The 15,877-nt window shown below is 43.5% G+C and overlaps 1 protein-coding gene across 1 annotated transcript in view; it reads right to left on the bottom strand.

Moving 5' to 3' along the window:
• The window catches only part of f8 (coagulation factor VIII, procoagulant component), a 105,157-nt gene that overhangs the window by 79,166 nt on the left and 10,114 nt on the right, over positions 1-15,877 (bottom strand). Inside the window, exons 3-5 of the mRNA XM_070882990.1 lie at positions 9,037-9,159; positions 823-1,035; positions 91-273 (exon numbers count right to left, since the gene is read on the bottom strand). Of these exons, the coding sequence (XP_070739091.1) occupies positions 91-273; positions 823-1,035; positions 9,037-9,159 (519 nt within the window). The remainder of the gene's footprint in view (positions 1-90; positions 274-822; positions 1,036-9,036; positions 9,160-15,877) is intronic.

Raw genomic sequence — 15,877 nt, 5'->3', positions numbered from 1 at the left:
ACTTCATGTGTTCGATTTTAATTTCATACATTACTAAAAATCTGCCATTGTGGACAGCTATGGACATAAGACTAAGGAATGTATTCGTACCTGGCAAGGAGACGTTGATATAGCCATTGATAGAGTACATCTGCCCTTTGGTCTTGTGAGGGCCGGGAAGCCTGTATCTGATCCTGTCTGTTTCAAGGTACATGCTTTTACTTTCATCAATGATCGAGAACAAAAGCACAAACTCTTGATGATTGGTCTGCTTTCCAAGTTCATTCAGAGTCCCTGAAGAGATAATGTTACAATTTGGAAATGATCTTTTTTTCAAAATAGGAAACAATATTATATTTGAATTGAAAGGCAGAATAAGTTAAAGAAAGCAAAAATTTTAAATACGATGTGTATATTAACATAAAACAGTTTAAAGTGGCAACTAAGTGTACCTGAGTATCTTCAGTTAATCAACAATAGCAGACTATACAGCTAGAGATAATGTTAGTAATGTCACTCAGTAAAGCAGAGGAATTAAAGGAAATCCCTGTCACATTCCGTATCATTCAGGAATAACAGGGTTAGAGAATGGGGAGAGCTGATCTTTGCGACAACAATTTCACCTAGTAACATCATGGAAGGGAGAGTAAAGAAAGACTTGCATTTATATAGTGCCTTTCACGACCACTGGACATCTCAAAGCGCTTTACAGCCAATGAAGTACTTTTGGAGTGTAGGCACTGTTGTACTGGTCTATGGTGCAATACATCACTCAGCATAGACACAACACAGCAGTAAAAGTTTAGAAAGTGAATATTATTTCTGCACCTTATTCACACTCACCTTGTTTACATACGAGCATTGCTCCAATTAACCCTGAGTTGAAATCCCTCACAGGGTCCACATACGAAGAGTAGGCATAGGTGAGACAATTGGAGTCACCATTCATTGGTCCAAGATTCTCAGTTATTTCCCAGACGTACGTGTATTCACTTTTGGGTGGCACAAAATCATCTTTCTTCTCGGATATGGAAGTGTGGTCATTGTACGAAGCTCCTTAGTACAGAATGTTCTTTATTAATAACAACTCAAAAAAAGGTGTAAGGTTAGTGAAGAGCAAAGGAATTGTAATGATCACTTTGTAAAGGTTTAGTAACATGCCCAAACTAGTATAAAAACAGAAAATGCTGGAAATCTCAGTGGGTCAGGCACCATTTGTGGAGAGAAAAACAGAGTTAACGTTTCAGGTCAATGTCCCTTCGTCAGAACTGGTGAATGTTTGAAAAGAACACATTCTTAAGGAGCACTGAAAGGGGGAGGGGAAGAAAATATGAGAGTAAGCTTGCAGGGAACATAAAAGCTGACTGCAAAAGCTTCTATAGATATGTGAAGAGAAAAAGATTAGTGAAGACTAATGTAGGTCCCTTGCAGTCAGAATCAGGTGAATTCATAATGGGGAACAAGGAAATGGCAGACCAATTGAACAAATACTTTGGTTCTGTCTTCACTAAGGAAGAAAAGAATAACCTCCCGAAAATACTAGGGGACCGAGGATTTAGCAAGAAGGGGGAACTGAGAAGGATAAGGAAATCCATATTAGTCAGGAAATGGTGTTAGGGAAATTGAAGGGACTGAAGGCCAATAAATCCCCAGGGTCAGATAGTCTGCATCCCAGAGTACTTAAGGAAGTGGCCCTAGAAATAGTGGATGCATTGGTGGTCATTTTCCAACATTCCATTGACTATGGTTCAGTTCCTATGGATTGGAGGGTTGCTAATGTAACCCCACTTTTTAAAAAAGGAGGGAGAGAGAAAACGGAATTATAGACTGGTCAGCCTGACATCGGTAGTGGGTAAAATGATGGAATCAATTATTAAAGATGTAATAGCAGAGCATTTGGAAAGCAGTGACAGGATCGGTCCAAGTCAGCATGGATTTGAGAAGGGGAAATCATGCTTGACAAATCTTCTAGAGTTTTTTGAGTATGTAACTAGTAGAGTGGACAAGGGAGAACCAGTGGATGTGGTGTATTTGGACTTTCAAAAGGCTTTTGACAAGATCCCACAAAAGAGATTATTGTGCAAAATTAATGCACGTGGTACTGGGGGTAATGTATTGACGTGGATAGAGAACTGGTTGGCAGACAGGAAGCAAAGAGTAGGAATAAATGGGTCCTTTTCAGAATGGCAGGCAGTGACTAGTGGGGTGTCGCAGGGTTCAGTGCTGGGACCCCAGCTATTTACAATATACATTAATGATTTAGACAAAGGAATTGAATGTAATATCTCCAAGTTTGCAGATGATACTAAGCTGGGTGGCAGTGCGAGCTGCGAGGAGGATGCTTGGAGGCTGCAGGGGGACTTGGACAAGTTAGGTGAGTGGGCAAATGCATGGTAGATGCAGTATAATGAGGATAAGTGTGAGGTTATCCACTTTGGTGGCAAAAACAGGAAGGCAGATTATTATCTGAAAGGTGATAGATTATTAAAAGGGGAGGTGCAACAAGACCTGGGTGTCATGGTACATCAGTCATTGAAGGTAGGCATGCAGGTACAGCAGGCAGTAAAGAAAGCAAATCGCATGCTGGCCTTCATGGCGAGGGGATGTGAGTATAGGAGCAGGGAGGTCTTACTACAGTTGTACAGGGCCTTGGTGAGACCACACCTTGAGTATTGTGTGCAGTTTTGGTCTCCTAATCTGAGGAAGGACATTTTTGCTATTGAGGGAGTGCAGCGAAGGTTCACCAGACTGATTCCCGGGATGGCAGGACTGACATATGAAGAAAGACTGGATCGACTAGGCTTATATTCACTGGAATTTAGAAGAATGAGAGGGAATCTCATAGAAACATATAAAATTCTGATGGGATTGGACAGGTTAGATGCAGGAAGAATGTTCCTGATGTTGGGGAAGTCCAGAACCAGGGGTCACAGTCAAAGCCTAAGGGGTAAGCCGTTTAGGACCGAGATGAGGAGAAACTTCTTCATTCAGAGAATTGTGAACCTGTGGAATTCTCTACCACAGAAAGTTGTTGAGGCCAGGTCGTTAGATATATTCAAGAGCGAGTTAGATTGGCCCTTACGGCTAAAGGGATCATGCGGTATGGAGAGAAAGCAGGAATGGGGTACTGAAGTTGCATGATCAGCCATGATCATATTGAATGGTGGTGCAGGCTCAAAGGGCCAAATGGCCTACTCTTGCACCTATTTTCTATGTTTCTATGTTTCTATGAAAGAACAAAAGGGAAGATCTGTGATAGGGTGGAAGGCAGGAGAGATTAGAGAGGCAAAAGGGATGATGGGCTAAATTGAAATGGTAATGGGAGAGGTTAGAAGAAGGTTAGTCTAGATAGGGTGTGAGTGACGGAGTAATGGCCAGCTACCATTGGAGACAAGGAGAAAAAAAAGAATAAGATAGGTGTGGGGGAGGGGAGCCAAAAATGGGCAGAAGTTATGGTCTGAAATTGTTGAACTCGATGTTGAGTCCAGAAGGCTGTAAAGTGACTAAACAAAAGATGAGGTGCTGTTCCTCGAGCTTGCGTTGAGCTTCATTGGAAGGAGGCCGAGGACAGAGATGTCGGAGTGGGAGTGGAGCGGAGCATTAAAGTGACAGGCGACCGGAAGCTCAGGGTCATGCTTATGGACTGAACGGAGGTGTTCCGCAAAGCGGTCACCCAATCTGCATTTGGTCCCCCCCAATGTAGAGGAGACCACATCGTGAGCAGCGAATACAGTATACTAAATTGAAAGAAGTACAAGTAAATCACTATTTCACCTTTTCACCATAAGGAATATTTGGGGCCCTGGATAGTGGCAAGGGAGGAGGTAAAAGGGCAGGTGTTGCATCTCCTGTGCTTGCACGGGAAGGTGCCGTGGGAAGGGGAGGGGGTGCTGGGGGTGACTGCGGAATGGACCAGGGCCAGGGTGTCGCACCCTGCTTTCTGTTTCCATTCTCGTGTTTGATCAAGTATCTGCCAAGACGCAAGCTTGAGGAACAGCACCTCATCTTTTGTTTAGGCACTTTACAGCCTTCTGGACTCAACATCGAGTTCAACAATTTCAGAGCATAACCTCTGCCCATTAGCGACCTGAAACGTTAATTCTCTTTTTCTCTCCATAGATGCTGCCTGACCCGCTGAGATTTCCAGCATTTTCTGTTTTTATTTCGGATTCCAGCATCTGCAGTATTTTGCTTTTGTCCAAAACTATTAAACTGTCGAATATCAGACTATATTTTAAATATTTGGGTAATTACCATGCACAATGGGTTGTGAAATATTTATAAATATTGAGGATTGTGAACTAAATTAAATGTATGATCGTAGTGATCTGAATTGGTCTTTATGAATTAATCTTTACTTCATTCAATTTGGTTTCAGTTTTGCCGTGAAGAGACAGTGCCATGTTTCCCATCACCGTAGCAATTAATAGACTCGTTTGTTTATATTAAATTTCAGTGTAAGCTTGATTCAGCACGTTGCTCCTGAGTCAGGAGTTCGTGGGCTTGAGGCCCACTTGTAGGCCTTGAGGCCTGTGAGCCGGGCCTACACCCCTAGCCCAGTACTGAGTGAGTGCTGATATAGCAGGAGTGGCGAGATTGGGACAAAGGAGCGGCGAGAGACAGTGGAGGGATGTGATCGGGACCCAGGAGAGGCGTGAGGTCGGGGCCAGGGGTCCAGGGGCAGCACGCGTCAGCCCACACTGCGATATGTGTGCGCACTAGGTCCGTGCAGCAGAGCAAGTCTCCAGTCGTCTTGAATAACCCTTGCCACTGGACCAAGACCTCACTCTGTCAAGCCCGTGTGGTGGCTGGTGTGTAACGGCCACCACACGTAAAAAAAAATCCACACATAGGCATCTTCCACCCTTCGGGATGTAGTTCAGGACCTGGAATATTAGGTTCTTCATTGAAACACCTGTGAACTCATCCTTTTTTGGTGTGGAAGCAAGTCATCCTCGTTTCGAGGTGCTGCCTATGATGATGATGATGTGCTGTGGAGAGGACAAATGTGTAGCACCAATATTCCTGGCAGTGTACTATGGGGGTGGGATAAAGATTCTATTTGCTGGTGGTCTAGTACAGTTGGTGCATTTTTCTTCCCTAAGTGTTTAACGGAGAGGGTTCATTTGTATTCTTTCATACTGCAGTTAGAAGGGCAGTGGTTGTGTATGTATTGTCCAGGCATTTAACGTGAAAGTGGGTAGGCCTTTTCCAGCAGTGTGGTGGTGTAGAGGTATGTCCATGACCCTACTATTCCAGTGATAGATGCTGAGACTCTGGGGTATTTTGGTGCTCCAATCAGTCTAATGACCTTGGCTTATGGCTTCATAAATTCCACACTATTGGGCCTTTTGCCTTCCTTCACTGCTCACGTGTCTTTGCGCTGTAAGGTTGTGCATGTACCCTCAGTGATCCCTGAGTAATCACTCTGTTTGGGATTAGGGTACAATGGCTTCATATGTTTTTGCACAGAATAATGTTTTCTCTCTGCTTGTTTATGTTCACATATATGCCAACCTGGAAAACTAGCGAAAGATGACAACTCAAACACTCATGTGTTGTGTATGGAGAAAGAGTCAGACTAAACACTGTGAGCTTAAAGTGAAGTGTGACCGTAGTCTTTTATTGCAGGTCTCCAGAGAGCCTTGCCAACCTGTAATTAAATACCTGTGCTCCCAAGGGATTATGGGATCCCTTGGGACTCCAGGGGATGAGCCCTCTGGTGGCTGTACAGAGTAAATACAAGTATACATATATAACAACATGAACATAGACCTATGACAGAGTTTTGTAGGATGTACAGCACAGAAACAGGTACAGCCCAATTGGACAATGTCGGGGTTTGTGCTCCACATGAGCTTCCTCCTACCCCACTTTATCTAACCCCATCAGCATAACCTTCTATTTCTTTCACCCTCATGTGTTTATCCAGCTTCCCCTTAAATGCTTGTACCATATAAACAAAAGTCAGCTGTGGGCGGGAGCCGGGGGAGGGTGGGGTGGGGGGTTGGGAGGGTGGTGGGAACGATCGATCAATTAATCACCATAAATCTGTTTTCACTGATGTCCTGAATAAACAGCTGCCGTGTAGAATAATTTACTGAATTTGTGCAAAACCCAAATACAAAAGTGTCGAGTACATAAATTACATCTATTCACATTTCAGATACTGTAAGAAATATAACATTATTGAAATGGATACCTAAAAAGAGAGACTTAAAATATAAATTTTAAGTGATTTGAGTATTTAGAATTAAATGTAAATCTAGTTTCACTCTGCATTTTCTCACTCCTTGCAAACGTCTTAATTTGTAATTTAAAGACAAAAATTCACAGAATTTATCTGGAACCTTGAATTCCACGTATTGACATTGTAAGTGCAGCAGCCAAGGCTTGTCATCATTTATATTCTACAAGTCCACCCAACATTCTGTCCCTTGTATAGCGGAAGACTGTGGCAACATTTCAAGGAGTTTCCCGAGTTCTTTATGGAGAAATTGTGTGCTATCATGGATAAGTATATCCTTTGTTGCTAAATCTGATAAGATATTTGAAATTGTTTATACAGTTTTCACAAAGTCACATTGGCACTCCTTCTCAAGTGTCAGCTTGGCTCAGAATCAGAAGCCCCATTCGAGGAGTTGAGCACAAACACTTCAATACTGGGTGGGGGGAGTGCTGCATTGTTGAAAATGTTGTCTTTTGGATGGGACATTAAACCACAGTCCCAAATAGTTCCAATAGTTAAAGTGGTTGTAAAAGATCCCATGGCACTATTCAAAGAACAGCATGCTGCCCTGGTCCTGGATGGCTTTTCTCTTTCAACCAACATCACCAAAGATATTAGCTGGTCATTGCAGATTTGCTGTTTGCAAAATGGCTACCACACTTGCTTAAACAACAGTGAAGCACATACAAGTACTTTCTAACACTTCCCCTATCCTGCCCCCCAATAAAAAGTAACAATTGTCAGGCTGCCCTCCCTTTCCCAGCTCTGTCCGGAAGCAATCAGTGTGAGCCTAGCGAAACAGTGCCCCATAAGGACCAAGACCTGAGCGCCATAATTTCTTACAGGGCATCATTTTAATTCTGCATGTGCATACTGGGCATAGGTGGGCACGACTGGGCTACAATATCGGCTGCAGCCATGAATAGAGGAAGAAGCCTGGACAGACCTTGGGCTATAAAAGTGGCCTTTACCTGAAGGGGGGCACCCACGATTGATAAGAGAAAGTGCAATTTATCGGGATTTCCTGGGGAATGGAACATCAAATGTTAAAAGTGGCAGCTGCAGGTGAGTGCTGAAATTAATTATAGTCGATCTCTTTTTATTTAAGGTGGCCTGGAGCAGCAGTACAGCTGGGGTGCAGGGGGTGGGGGCAGAATTTGTACACTGTGGCTCAGGAAGGCGCCAGGCAAATGACTTTAGTAGCTGTTAAGGGTCATCAGCTGTCTCTAGATAAACCATATCATAAAAGGGTGTTTGTGGAGTGTGGGCAGTGTCAAGGCACTGAACAGCGTCTGCCTCATAGGTGTAAAAGACTAACAGAATTCTACAAGACTTGAAATTGCAAAACCATTTTATTTTATTCAAAAGTCAAAAGCAAAGCCCCTTCTTGACAGTACCAGCGCGTCAAGCCCGTGTCCAGGATGAGTGATCACGCATAAACAGCAGTCCAGGAATTGGGAGCACCAAGTTTTTATGGGGGCCGTTTTCACCTGATCGACACCTGGTGCTATTGGAGGAAATTTGACTGCAATTGCTGCACTCACTGCAGCTGGAAAGGAATTTTATGTACGGTGTATACAGTATCAAAATGGGAGCAAAGGATTTTTCCTCTGCATTGCATCTTTTTTTTTGGGGGGGGCAGGGCAAAGTAAAATTGTTTTTGTGTTTTTTAGACTGTTACTAAGAGCAGAGTAGCTAGGCTATGCAGTGTCCATTTTGTAATCTTCCTGACTTGGAGGTGCCTTTTCAGATCTGTGATGTAAAATAACAGTGGGCAAAGGCATGAATGTTTTTAGCAGCGCTATCTGATAATACTAAAGTATTTACTACCACAGAATTGACACCTTAGATATATCTCTATTATACTATAACAACGTTGCTTTGTTAGGCCAGTCATGTTGATGCTGGTGGCAGAAAAAAGTGCAGCGTGAGTTTTATAGCAATACTGCGGCCAAAATTGCCCCTATCCTTAAGGCCCCTTAACACATGCTACGGAGTGCAATAGCTGCCGACTTTTCGTGTAATGGCCGCCATTATCAATATTCCGCTTCTGTGTTATCCCGGCGGATCTGCTCCCCCCTTACCGCTCCACTGCTGCTGATCCGTGCTAAGTGCGTCATCACAGTGCGCACCGCCGATCTACCCCCCCCACCCCCCCAACGGCAAAATTCTGCCGTGAAAATCTTTCGGTCCGCCCAGCGGTGCCAAAACAAAGTTTTTTGCGGCGGGCCAATGAGGCTGAAGCCTTCTGCAATGGTGGTGCAGCTCCCACTGAAGGGGAGGACCTACTGCTGCTGCTGCCATGTTTATTTTTGTCGGCCGACTGCTATGTCGGCCTGATAATTATGCCCCCGAGTTCGGCACTCTCCCTGGTGGCCCAGTAGGTAGGAGTTTAAAGATCGCGCAGGCTCTCCCCTTTAAATGAAGGGGGAGCCATGTTGACGCAGTGCTGTGATGATGTCATCGCGGTGGCCACTCCACACCCCCCCCAAATTCTGCCCCTCTAGTATTGTCACCGCCACATATCCGCCCCCATTATAGAACGACTTCCGGATCCGAGTGGAAAAAAAAGAGCGGAATTTCACTCAGGAGGCGACCTCAACCACCGCAGCAGTAAAAACTAAAGAACCAATTTAAGCCCCACTTTCTCTTGTTGATTTTCACATATGCACACATTTAAATATGTATGTGAATAGAGACTCATAACACGTATTCATGTTATGGATATACTATCAATAGATCTCTTTGAGGCTGATGCCTTTTATTAGAAGAGTTACACTGCTTAATTATCTGAAAGCATAAGATATAAATAACTTGGTTGGACTCACCTTCAGACATCTTCCAGTAGGAGATCCCAAATGGATGAATGCTGTAAGGGCGTGAGGCTAGGTTCTTAAAGTGGATTATTACTTTGTCATTGACTTCTGCTCGAATTGTGGGACCAAGAATCCCTAGGAGAGATAATAATCTGTGAGCCACTTACTTGCAGTGCAGTAGAATGGTAAAAAAGTATATTTTAATTGAGGTATTTGATTAAGCTCTATTCGATTACTGAAGGCAAAGTAGAACTCCTGAATTGGTTTGTATATTGGCATGTAGTGTATATGGACTTTAGCAAAGCTTTTGATAAGGTCCCACATGGCAGACTGGTCACAAAAGTAAAAGCCCATGGGATCCAGGGCAAAGTGGCAAGTTGGATCCAAAATTGGCTTAGAGGTAAGAAGCAAAGGGTAATGGTTGATGGATGTTTTTGTGACTGGAAGGATGTTTCCAGTGTGGTTCCACAGGGCTCAGTACTGGGTCCCTTGCTTTTTGTGGTATATATCAATGATCTAGATTTGAATATAGGGGGTAAGATTAAAAAGTTTGCAGATGATACTAAAATTGGCTGTGTGGTTAATAATGAAGAGAAAAGTCATGGACTGCAGGAGGATATCAATCTACTGGTCAGGTGGGCAGAACAGTGGAAAATGGAATTTAATTCAGAGAAGTGTGAGGTAATGCACTTGGGGAGGGCTACTAAGGAAAGGGTATACACATTAAACAGTAGACCACTTAGAAGTGCAGTTGAACAAAGGGACCTTGGAGTGCTTGTCCACAGATCCCTGAAAGTAGCAGGCCAAGTGGATGTGGTTAAGAAGGCATACGGAATGCTTGCTTTTATTGGCCGAGGCATAGAATACAAGAGCAGGGAGGTTATGCATAAATTGTATAATACACTGGTTAGGCCACAGCTGGAGTACTGAATGCAGATCTGGTCACCGTATTATAGGAAGGACCTGATTGCACTGGAGAGGGTGCAGAGGAGATTTATGAGGATGCTGCCTGGAATAGAGAATCTTAGCTATGAGGACAGATTGGATAGGCTGGGTTTGTTCTCTTTTGAACAGAGGAGGCTGAGGAGAGACCTCATTGAGGCATATAAAATGTTGAGGGACCTGGATATAATGGATAGCAAGGGCCTATTTCCATTGGTGGAGGGGTCAGTTATGAGGAGGCATAGGTTTAAGGTGGTTGGTGGAAGGTTTAGATGAGATTTGAAGGGAAGCTTCTTCACGCAGAGGGTTGTGGGGGTCTGGAACTCACTGCCTGGAAAGGTGGTAGAGGCAGAAACCCTCGCCACATTTAAAAGGTGCTTGGATGTGCACTTGAAGTGCCGTAACCTGCAGTGTTACGGACATAGAACTGGTAAGTGGGATTAGATTGGATAACTTATTAGCTGGCGCAGACTCGATGGTAAGCACATCATGGAACCCAATACGGCCAGAGTGATCTCCTGGACTAGTTTCGATTGCCTGGATGGGTCGGAGAGGAATTTTCCCAGATTTTTTTCCCCAATTGGCCTGGGTTTTTATCTGGTTTCTTGCCTCGCCCAGGAAATCGCATGACTCCGGGTGGGGTGGAGTGTAAAATGTTGCAATACAACGGGTGTCGCAGTTGTGTGGGGTGGACTGGTTGGGCCAGATGCTCTTTACCTGTCCGCCATTGTACATTGTTCATAGGTTTATATGTAACCTTCAGGGCTGCTGACCGAGGGCTGTGTGGCTCTTTGTCGGTCGGCGCGGACACGATGGACCGAAATGGCTTCCTTCTGCGGTGTAAATTTCTAAATTTCTATGTTTCTATGTTTGTTATATCTGTTACTAGGTCGAAAGAGTAAGCAGAAAGGACTGTTGCACCACCCAGTACCTTCATCTAATTAAAACCTTTACTATACCAAATATTTTCCTATGAGCTCTAATTAAAGAAATTAACCCAAATAAAATATACTCTTGATATTGTGCAGGACTTGTAAGGAAGCAGCTGTTACAGATTACAAAGGTTCAGGGTAGTCGAAAACCAAGAAAATAAGCAATGAAAGATCGGAAATGGGGTGTGAAATACAATGCAATTACTTGGGATGAACGATTTTGTTTTACAGCTCACCACTCATTGCGCAGTTGAATTTTCCAGACATTCCTGTAGATTTTTCTCAATGTCACCTATTCTGAACCCTTTGGAAAATAACCAGTAACTACCTGACAGATCGCTTATCTCTTACAGGAAGAGCACAGAGCTGTCCTCCCAAGCTGGGCCATAAATCCAGAGTAAGAGAGTCATTGTACAAGTCCAAGTCAAAGAGGAAAGACTTCCTAAATCTCAGAGGGATAGAATCAATCATAGAAATTTACAGCACGGAAGGAGGCCATTTGGGCCCATTGTGTCTGTGATGGCCCAGGATCTTAACTAATGGGTCATCAGTCACATCAGTGTACTGTACAGCACCAGTAGCTCTAGGTTAAGTTTCACGATTAACTTTGGAGGATTCTGCATATAGTGTAGACATTTATATTTTTTGTGAGAGTTGTGATGGAACAGTTACAACAAAAATAAAGACCTGTTGATCAGAAGCTTTTCAGGGAAAATTAGTTTATCCAGTTATATTCCTGGGAATCTCCATATTTGAGTCTGACATTTCAGTGTATTGTTCTTATCAAATTGAATTACTTGGAATTTTCAAAAAAGGTTTGGATATGCAGTCTATTGCGCGACTGCCTGCATCTCTTCCACGGTTACGTCCAAGCCAGGATGTCCCTGGAGATGGAGCACACGGTGTCCACCGGTATGCTCGTGGCCTTCTGCGACAGGTGGGCACCGGAGGGACTGGAATGCATCATCACCCCCGGCAACCAAATTTTAATTTGAACCATAATTGTTAAAAGTTAATTTGTTTAAATTGTCGGTTTTAGTGCCCCTTTACATTGGTAGTTGACTGTAGTTGACTGAGAACTGACTGTGAAAGCATGAGATCTGAGCTGTTTTGCTTGGCAGTAGCTTCCATGAAGAGTTGTGAGTTACTCAGAATGGAAAGTGTGAGAGAGGAGAGAAGGTTAACTGTGGCCATGAGCTGTGGCGATTTCCGACTGCGAGTGATTTACATTGATTTACAGGTACAACCAAAATAGTTGCAGTCTATTGCTGAGTTGATATTAAAAAAACACAAGTCACAATATGATCCTTCAGGATATTTTTCAGCAAAAACTAAGTAATATATTTGTTTGTTATATTTGTTTCTTCTGGCTGCTCTGTGAGGAAATGCTCTGAGTTGATGGATCGGCCTGAGAACTGACTGTGAAAGCATGAGATCTGAGCTGTTTTGCTTGGCAGTAGCTTCCATGAAGAGTTGTGAGTTACTCAGAATGGAAAGTGTGAGAGAGGAGAGAAGGTTAACTGTGGCCATGAGCTGTGGCGATTTCCGACTGCGAGTGATGGGTCAGTAAGTCACGCACATTTGTTCACTATGGAAGTGATTTTTCATAGATTTAAATACTCACACTCGGGTATATAGCAAACTCTGGAACAGTACTGAAAACAAACTCACTGTAATGTATGCACCTATGAGTATGCACACAGGTTTGTAGAGCTGTTACATTGAGAGTGGCTTAGCCAGTCACGTAATATTCACAAGACTCAATAAAACCCCAGTCAATTGAGTCCAGGTCATCCACGATGAGGTATGCGGTTGAGTACCGAGTGGATGAACTGTAATGTATAGCGTGATTGTTAAACCTTTGTTAATAAACCAACTAGTTCTTAATAGCAATGTGTTGCTATGAATTCTTAAGCAAAGAACCCATGAAGCAAATACATTACACTCACTGTCAAAGAAACCTTCTCACACTATATTGAGGATCCAAACAATCAATGGCAGAAAAATCCGGTCAGTGCCAGGGCAAAAATACCTTAGCCCACTGCACTGTGATGTTGCTTTGGAAATCTGCCTTCTGTTGCTCAGTTACTGATCTGAGTCATATCACTGAAAGAAGGTGGTGAGGTCAGCAGGGACATTTCCCCATGAGGGAGAGGGGAAGGAAACACTAGAGGGAAAATCGTTCTTGTCCTGCTGTCTGCACCTAGACAGTTTCAGAGCTGTCTTTGTGAAACTTGGGAGCAAGTTACTGAACTTCAGTCAGTGTGCAGCCTGGAGTGACTAGAGGAAAGGAAGAGGAGGAACTTGCCTCTAATCAAAAGGAGAAAATTGTAAATAAAATTCTGCAAAATCAGAAATATTCCAAAATGGATCTAACTTTTCTTTATGCCATAGAGTGTTTTTATATGACCAGCTTTAATTATTGAGACTATTATTTTCTAAATCAGAAATAACAATCTTAAAAGAAGAGACTTTCTTCAATAACTGCATTTTTTATTCGACTGGGTTGATTTTAGAATGATTCCAGTTAATTCATTGGGTTAGGTCTAATGATACATTATTGAGCACTATTGTCCTGTGCAACTCCCATATCCCAAACTAAAGCAATGTATGCATGTCCCATATCCAAACAGACCTGCTGTTAGCTTTAATCTGCATCTAGTCTGTGCTATAACTAACATGGGAGTGCTTGAGGGGCACTGTAGACTTGAGCGTTACTCTGCATCTAATTATGAGTAATTGTTGCTGAAACTACGTGTGGAAGAAGAAAAGCATTCCACATCCCAGCATTGACATCCTCCAACTTGAGGACCATTACGTTTACATCCTAAACAACATCATGAATTTTGCTGGTACCCCTCATTGATGCTTCAATTTCAATGTGTTTCTCCTGGGGGTGGGGGAGTGGGGTATGTGTGTGCGGAGGGGGGGGGGGGGGTTAGGAGGAGGGGAGAGGGGGGGTTTAGGGAGCTAGGAGCTAAATTAAAAAGTAGGACCTCAAAGGTAGTAATCTCAGGATTGCTACCAGTGCCACGTGCTAGTCAAAGTAGGAATCGCAGGATAGCTCAGATGAATATGTGGCTTGAGGAGTGGTGCAAGAGGGAGGGATTCAAATTCCTGGGACATTGGAACCGGTTCTGGGGGAGGTGGGACCAGTACAAACCGGACGGTCTGCACCTGGGCAGGACTGGAACCAACATCCGAGGGAGAGTGTTTGCTAGTGCTGTTGGGAAGGAGTTAAACTAACATGGCAGGGGGATGGGAACCTATGCAGGGAGACAGAGGGAAATAAAATGGAGGCAGAAGCTAAAGATAGAAAGGAGAATAGTAAAAGTGGAGGGCAGAGAAACCCAAGGTAAAAAACAAAAAGGGCCACATTACAGAAAAATTCTAAACGGGCAAAGTGTGTTAAAAAGACAAGCCTGAAGGCTCTGTGCCTCAGTGCGAGGAGTATTCGGAATAAGGTGGACGAATTAACTGCGCAGACAGCAGTTAACGGATATGATGTAACTGGCATCACGGAGACATGGCTCCAGGGTGACCAAGGCTGGGAACTCAACATCCAGGGGTATTCAGCATTTACGAAGGATAGGCAGAGAGGAAAAGGAGGCGGGGTGGCGTTGCTGGTTAAAGAGGAAATTAATGCAATAGTAAGGAGGGACATTAGCCTGGATGATGTGGAATCGGTATGGGTGGAGCTGCGGAATTCCAAAGGGCAGAAAACGTTAGTGGGAGTTGTGTACAGACCACCAAACAGTAGTAGTGAGGTTGCGGACAGCATCAAACAAGAAATAAGGGATGTGTGCAATAAAGGTACAGCAGTTATCAGGGGCGACTTTAATCTACATGTTGATTGGGCTAACCAAACTGGTAGCAATGCGGTGGAGGAGGATTTCCTGGTGTGTATTAGGGATGGTTTTCTAGACCAATATGTCGAGGAACCAACTGGAGAGCTGGCCATCCTCGACTGGGTGATGTGTAATGAGAAGGGACTAATTAACAATCTTGTTGTGCAAGGCCCCTTGGGGAAGAGTGACCATAATATGGTAGAATTCTTTATTAAGATGGAGAGTGACACAGTTAATTTGGAAACTAGGGTCCTGAACTTAAGGAAAGGTAACTTCGACGGTATGAAGCGTGAATTGGCTAGAATAGACTGGCAAAGGATACTTAAAGGGTTGACGGGGGATAAGCAATGGCAAACATTTAAAGATCACATGGATGAACTTCAGCAATTGTACATCCCTGTCTGGAGTAAAAATAAAACGGGAAAGGTGGCTCAACCATGGCTAACAAGAGAAATTAAGGATAGTGTTAAAGCCAAGGAAGAGGCATATAAATTGGCCAGAAAAAGCAACAAACCTGAGGACTGGGAGAAATTTAGAATTCAACAGAGGAGGACTAAGGGTTTAATTAAGAGGGGGGAAATAGAGTATGAGAGGAAGCTTGCCGGAACATAAAAACTGACTGCAAAAGCTTCGATAAATATGTGAAGAGCAAAAGATTAGTGAAGACAAACATAGGTCCCTTGCAGTCAGATTCAGGTGAATCTATAATGGGGAACAAAGAAATGGCAGACCAACTGAACAAATACTTTGGTTCTGTCTTCACGAAGGAAGACACAAATAACCTTCCGAATGTACTAGGGGACAGTGGGTCTAGTGAGAAGGGGGAACTGAAGGATATCATTATTTGGCGGGAAATTGTGTTCGGGAAATTGATGGGATTGAAGGCCGATAAATCCCCGGGGCCTGATAGTGTGTATCCCAGAGTACTTAAGGAAGTGGCCCTAGAACTAGTGGATGCATTGGTGATCATTTTCCAACAGTCTATCAACTCTGGATCAGTTCCTATGGACTGGAGGGTAGCTAATGTAACACCACTTTTTAAAAAAGGAGGGAGAGAGAAAACAGGTAATTATAGACTGGTTAGCCTGATGTCAGTAGTGGAGGAAAATGTTGGAATCAATCATTAAGGAT

Source organism: Pristiophorus japonicus, chromosome 6 (assembly GCF_044704955.1).
Source record: "Pristiophorus japonicus isolate sPriJap1 chromosome 6, sPriJap1.hap1, whole genome shotgun sequence".
Lineage (NCBI taxonomy): Eukaryota > Metazoa > Chordata > Chondrichthyes > Pristiophoridae > Pristiophorus > Pristiophorus japonicus.
Note: the sequence above shows the minus strand (reverse complement) of the source record. Positions and strands in the feature narration are given on the sequence as shown.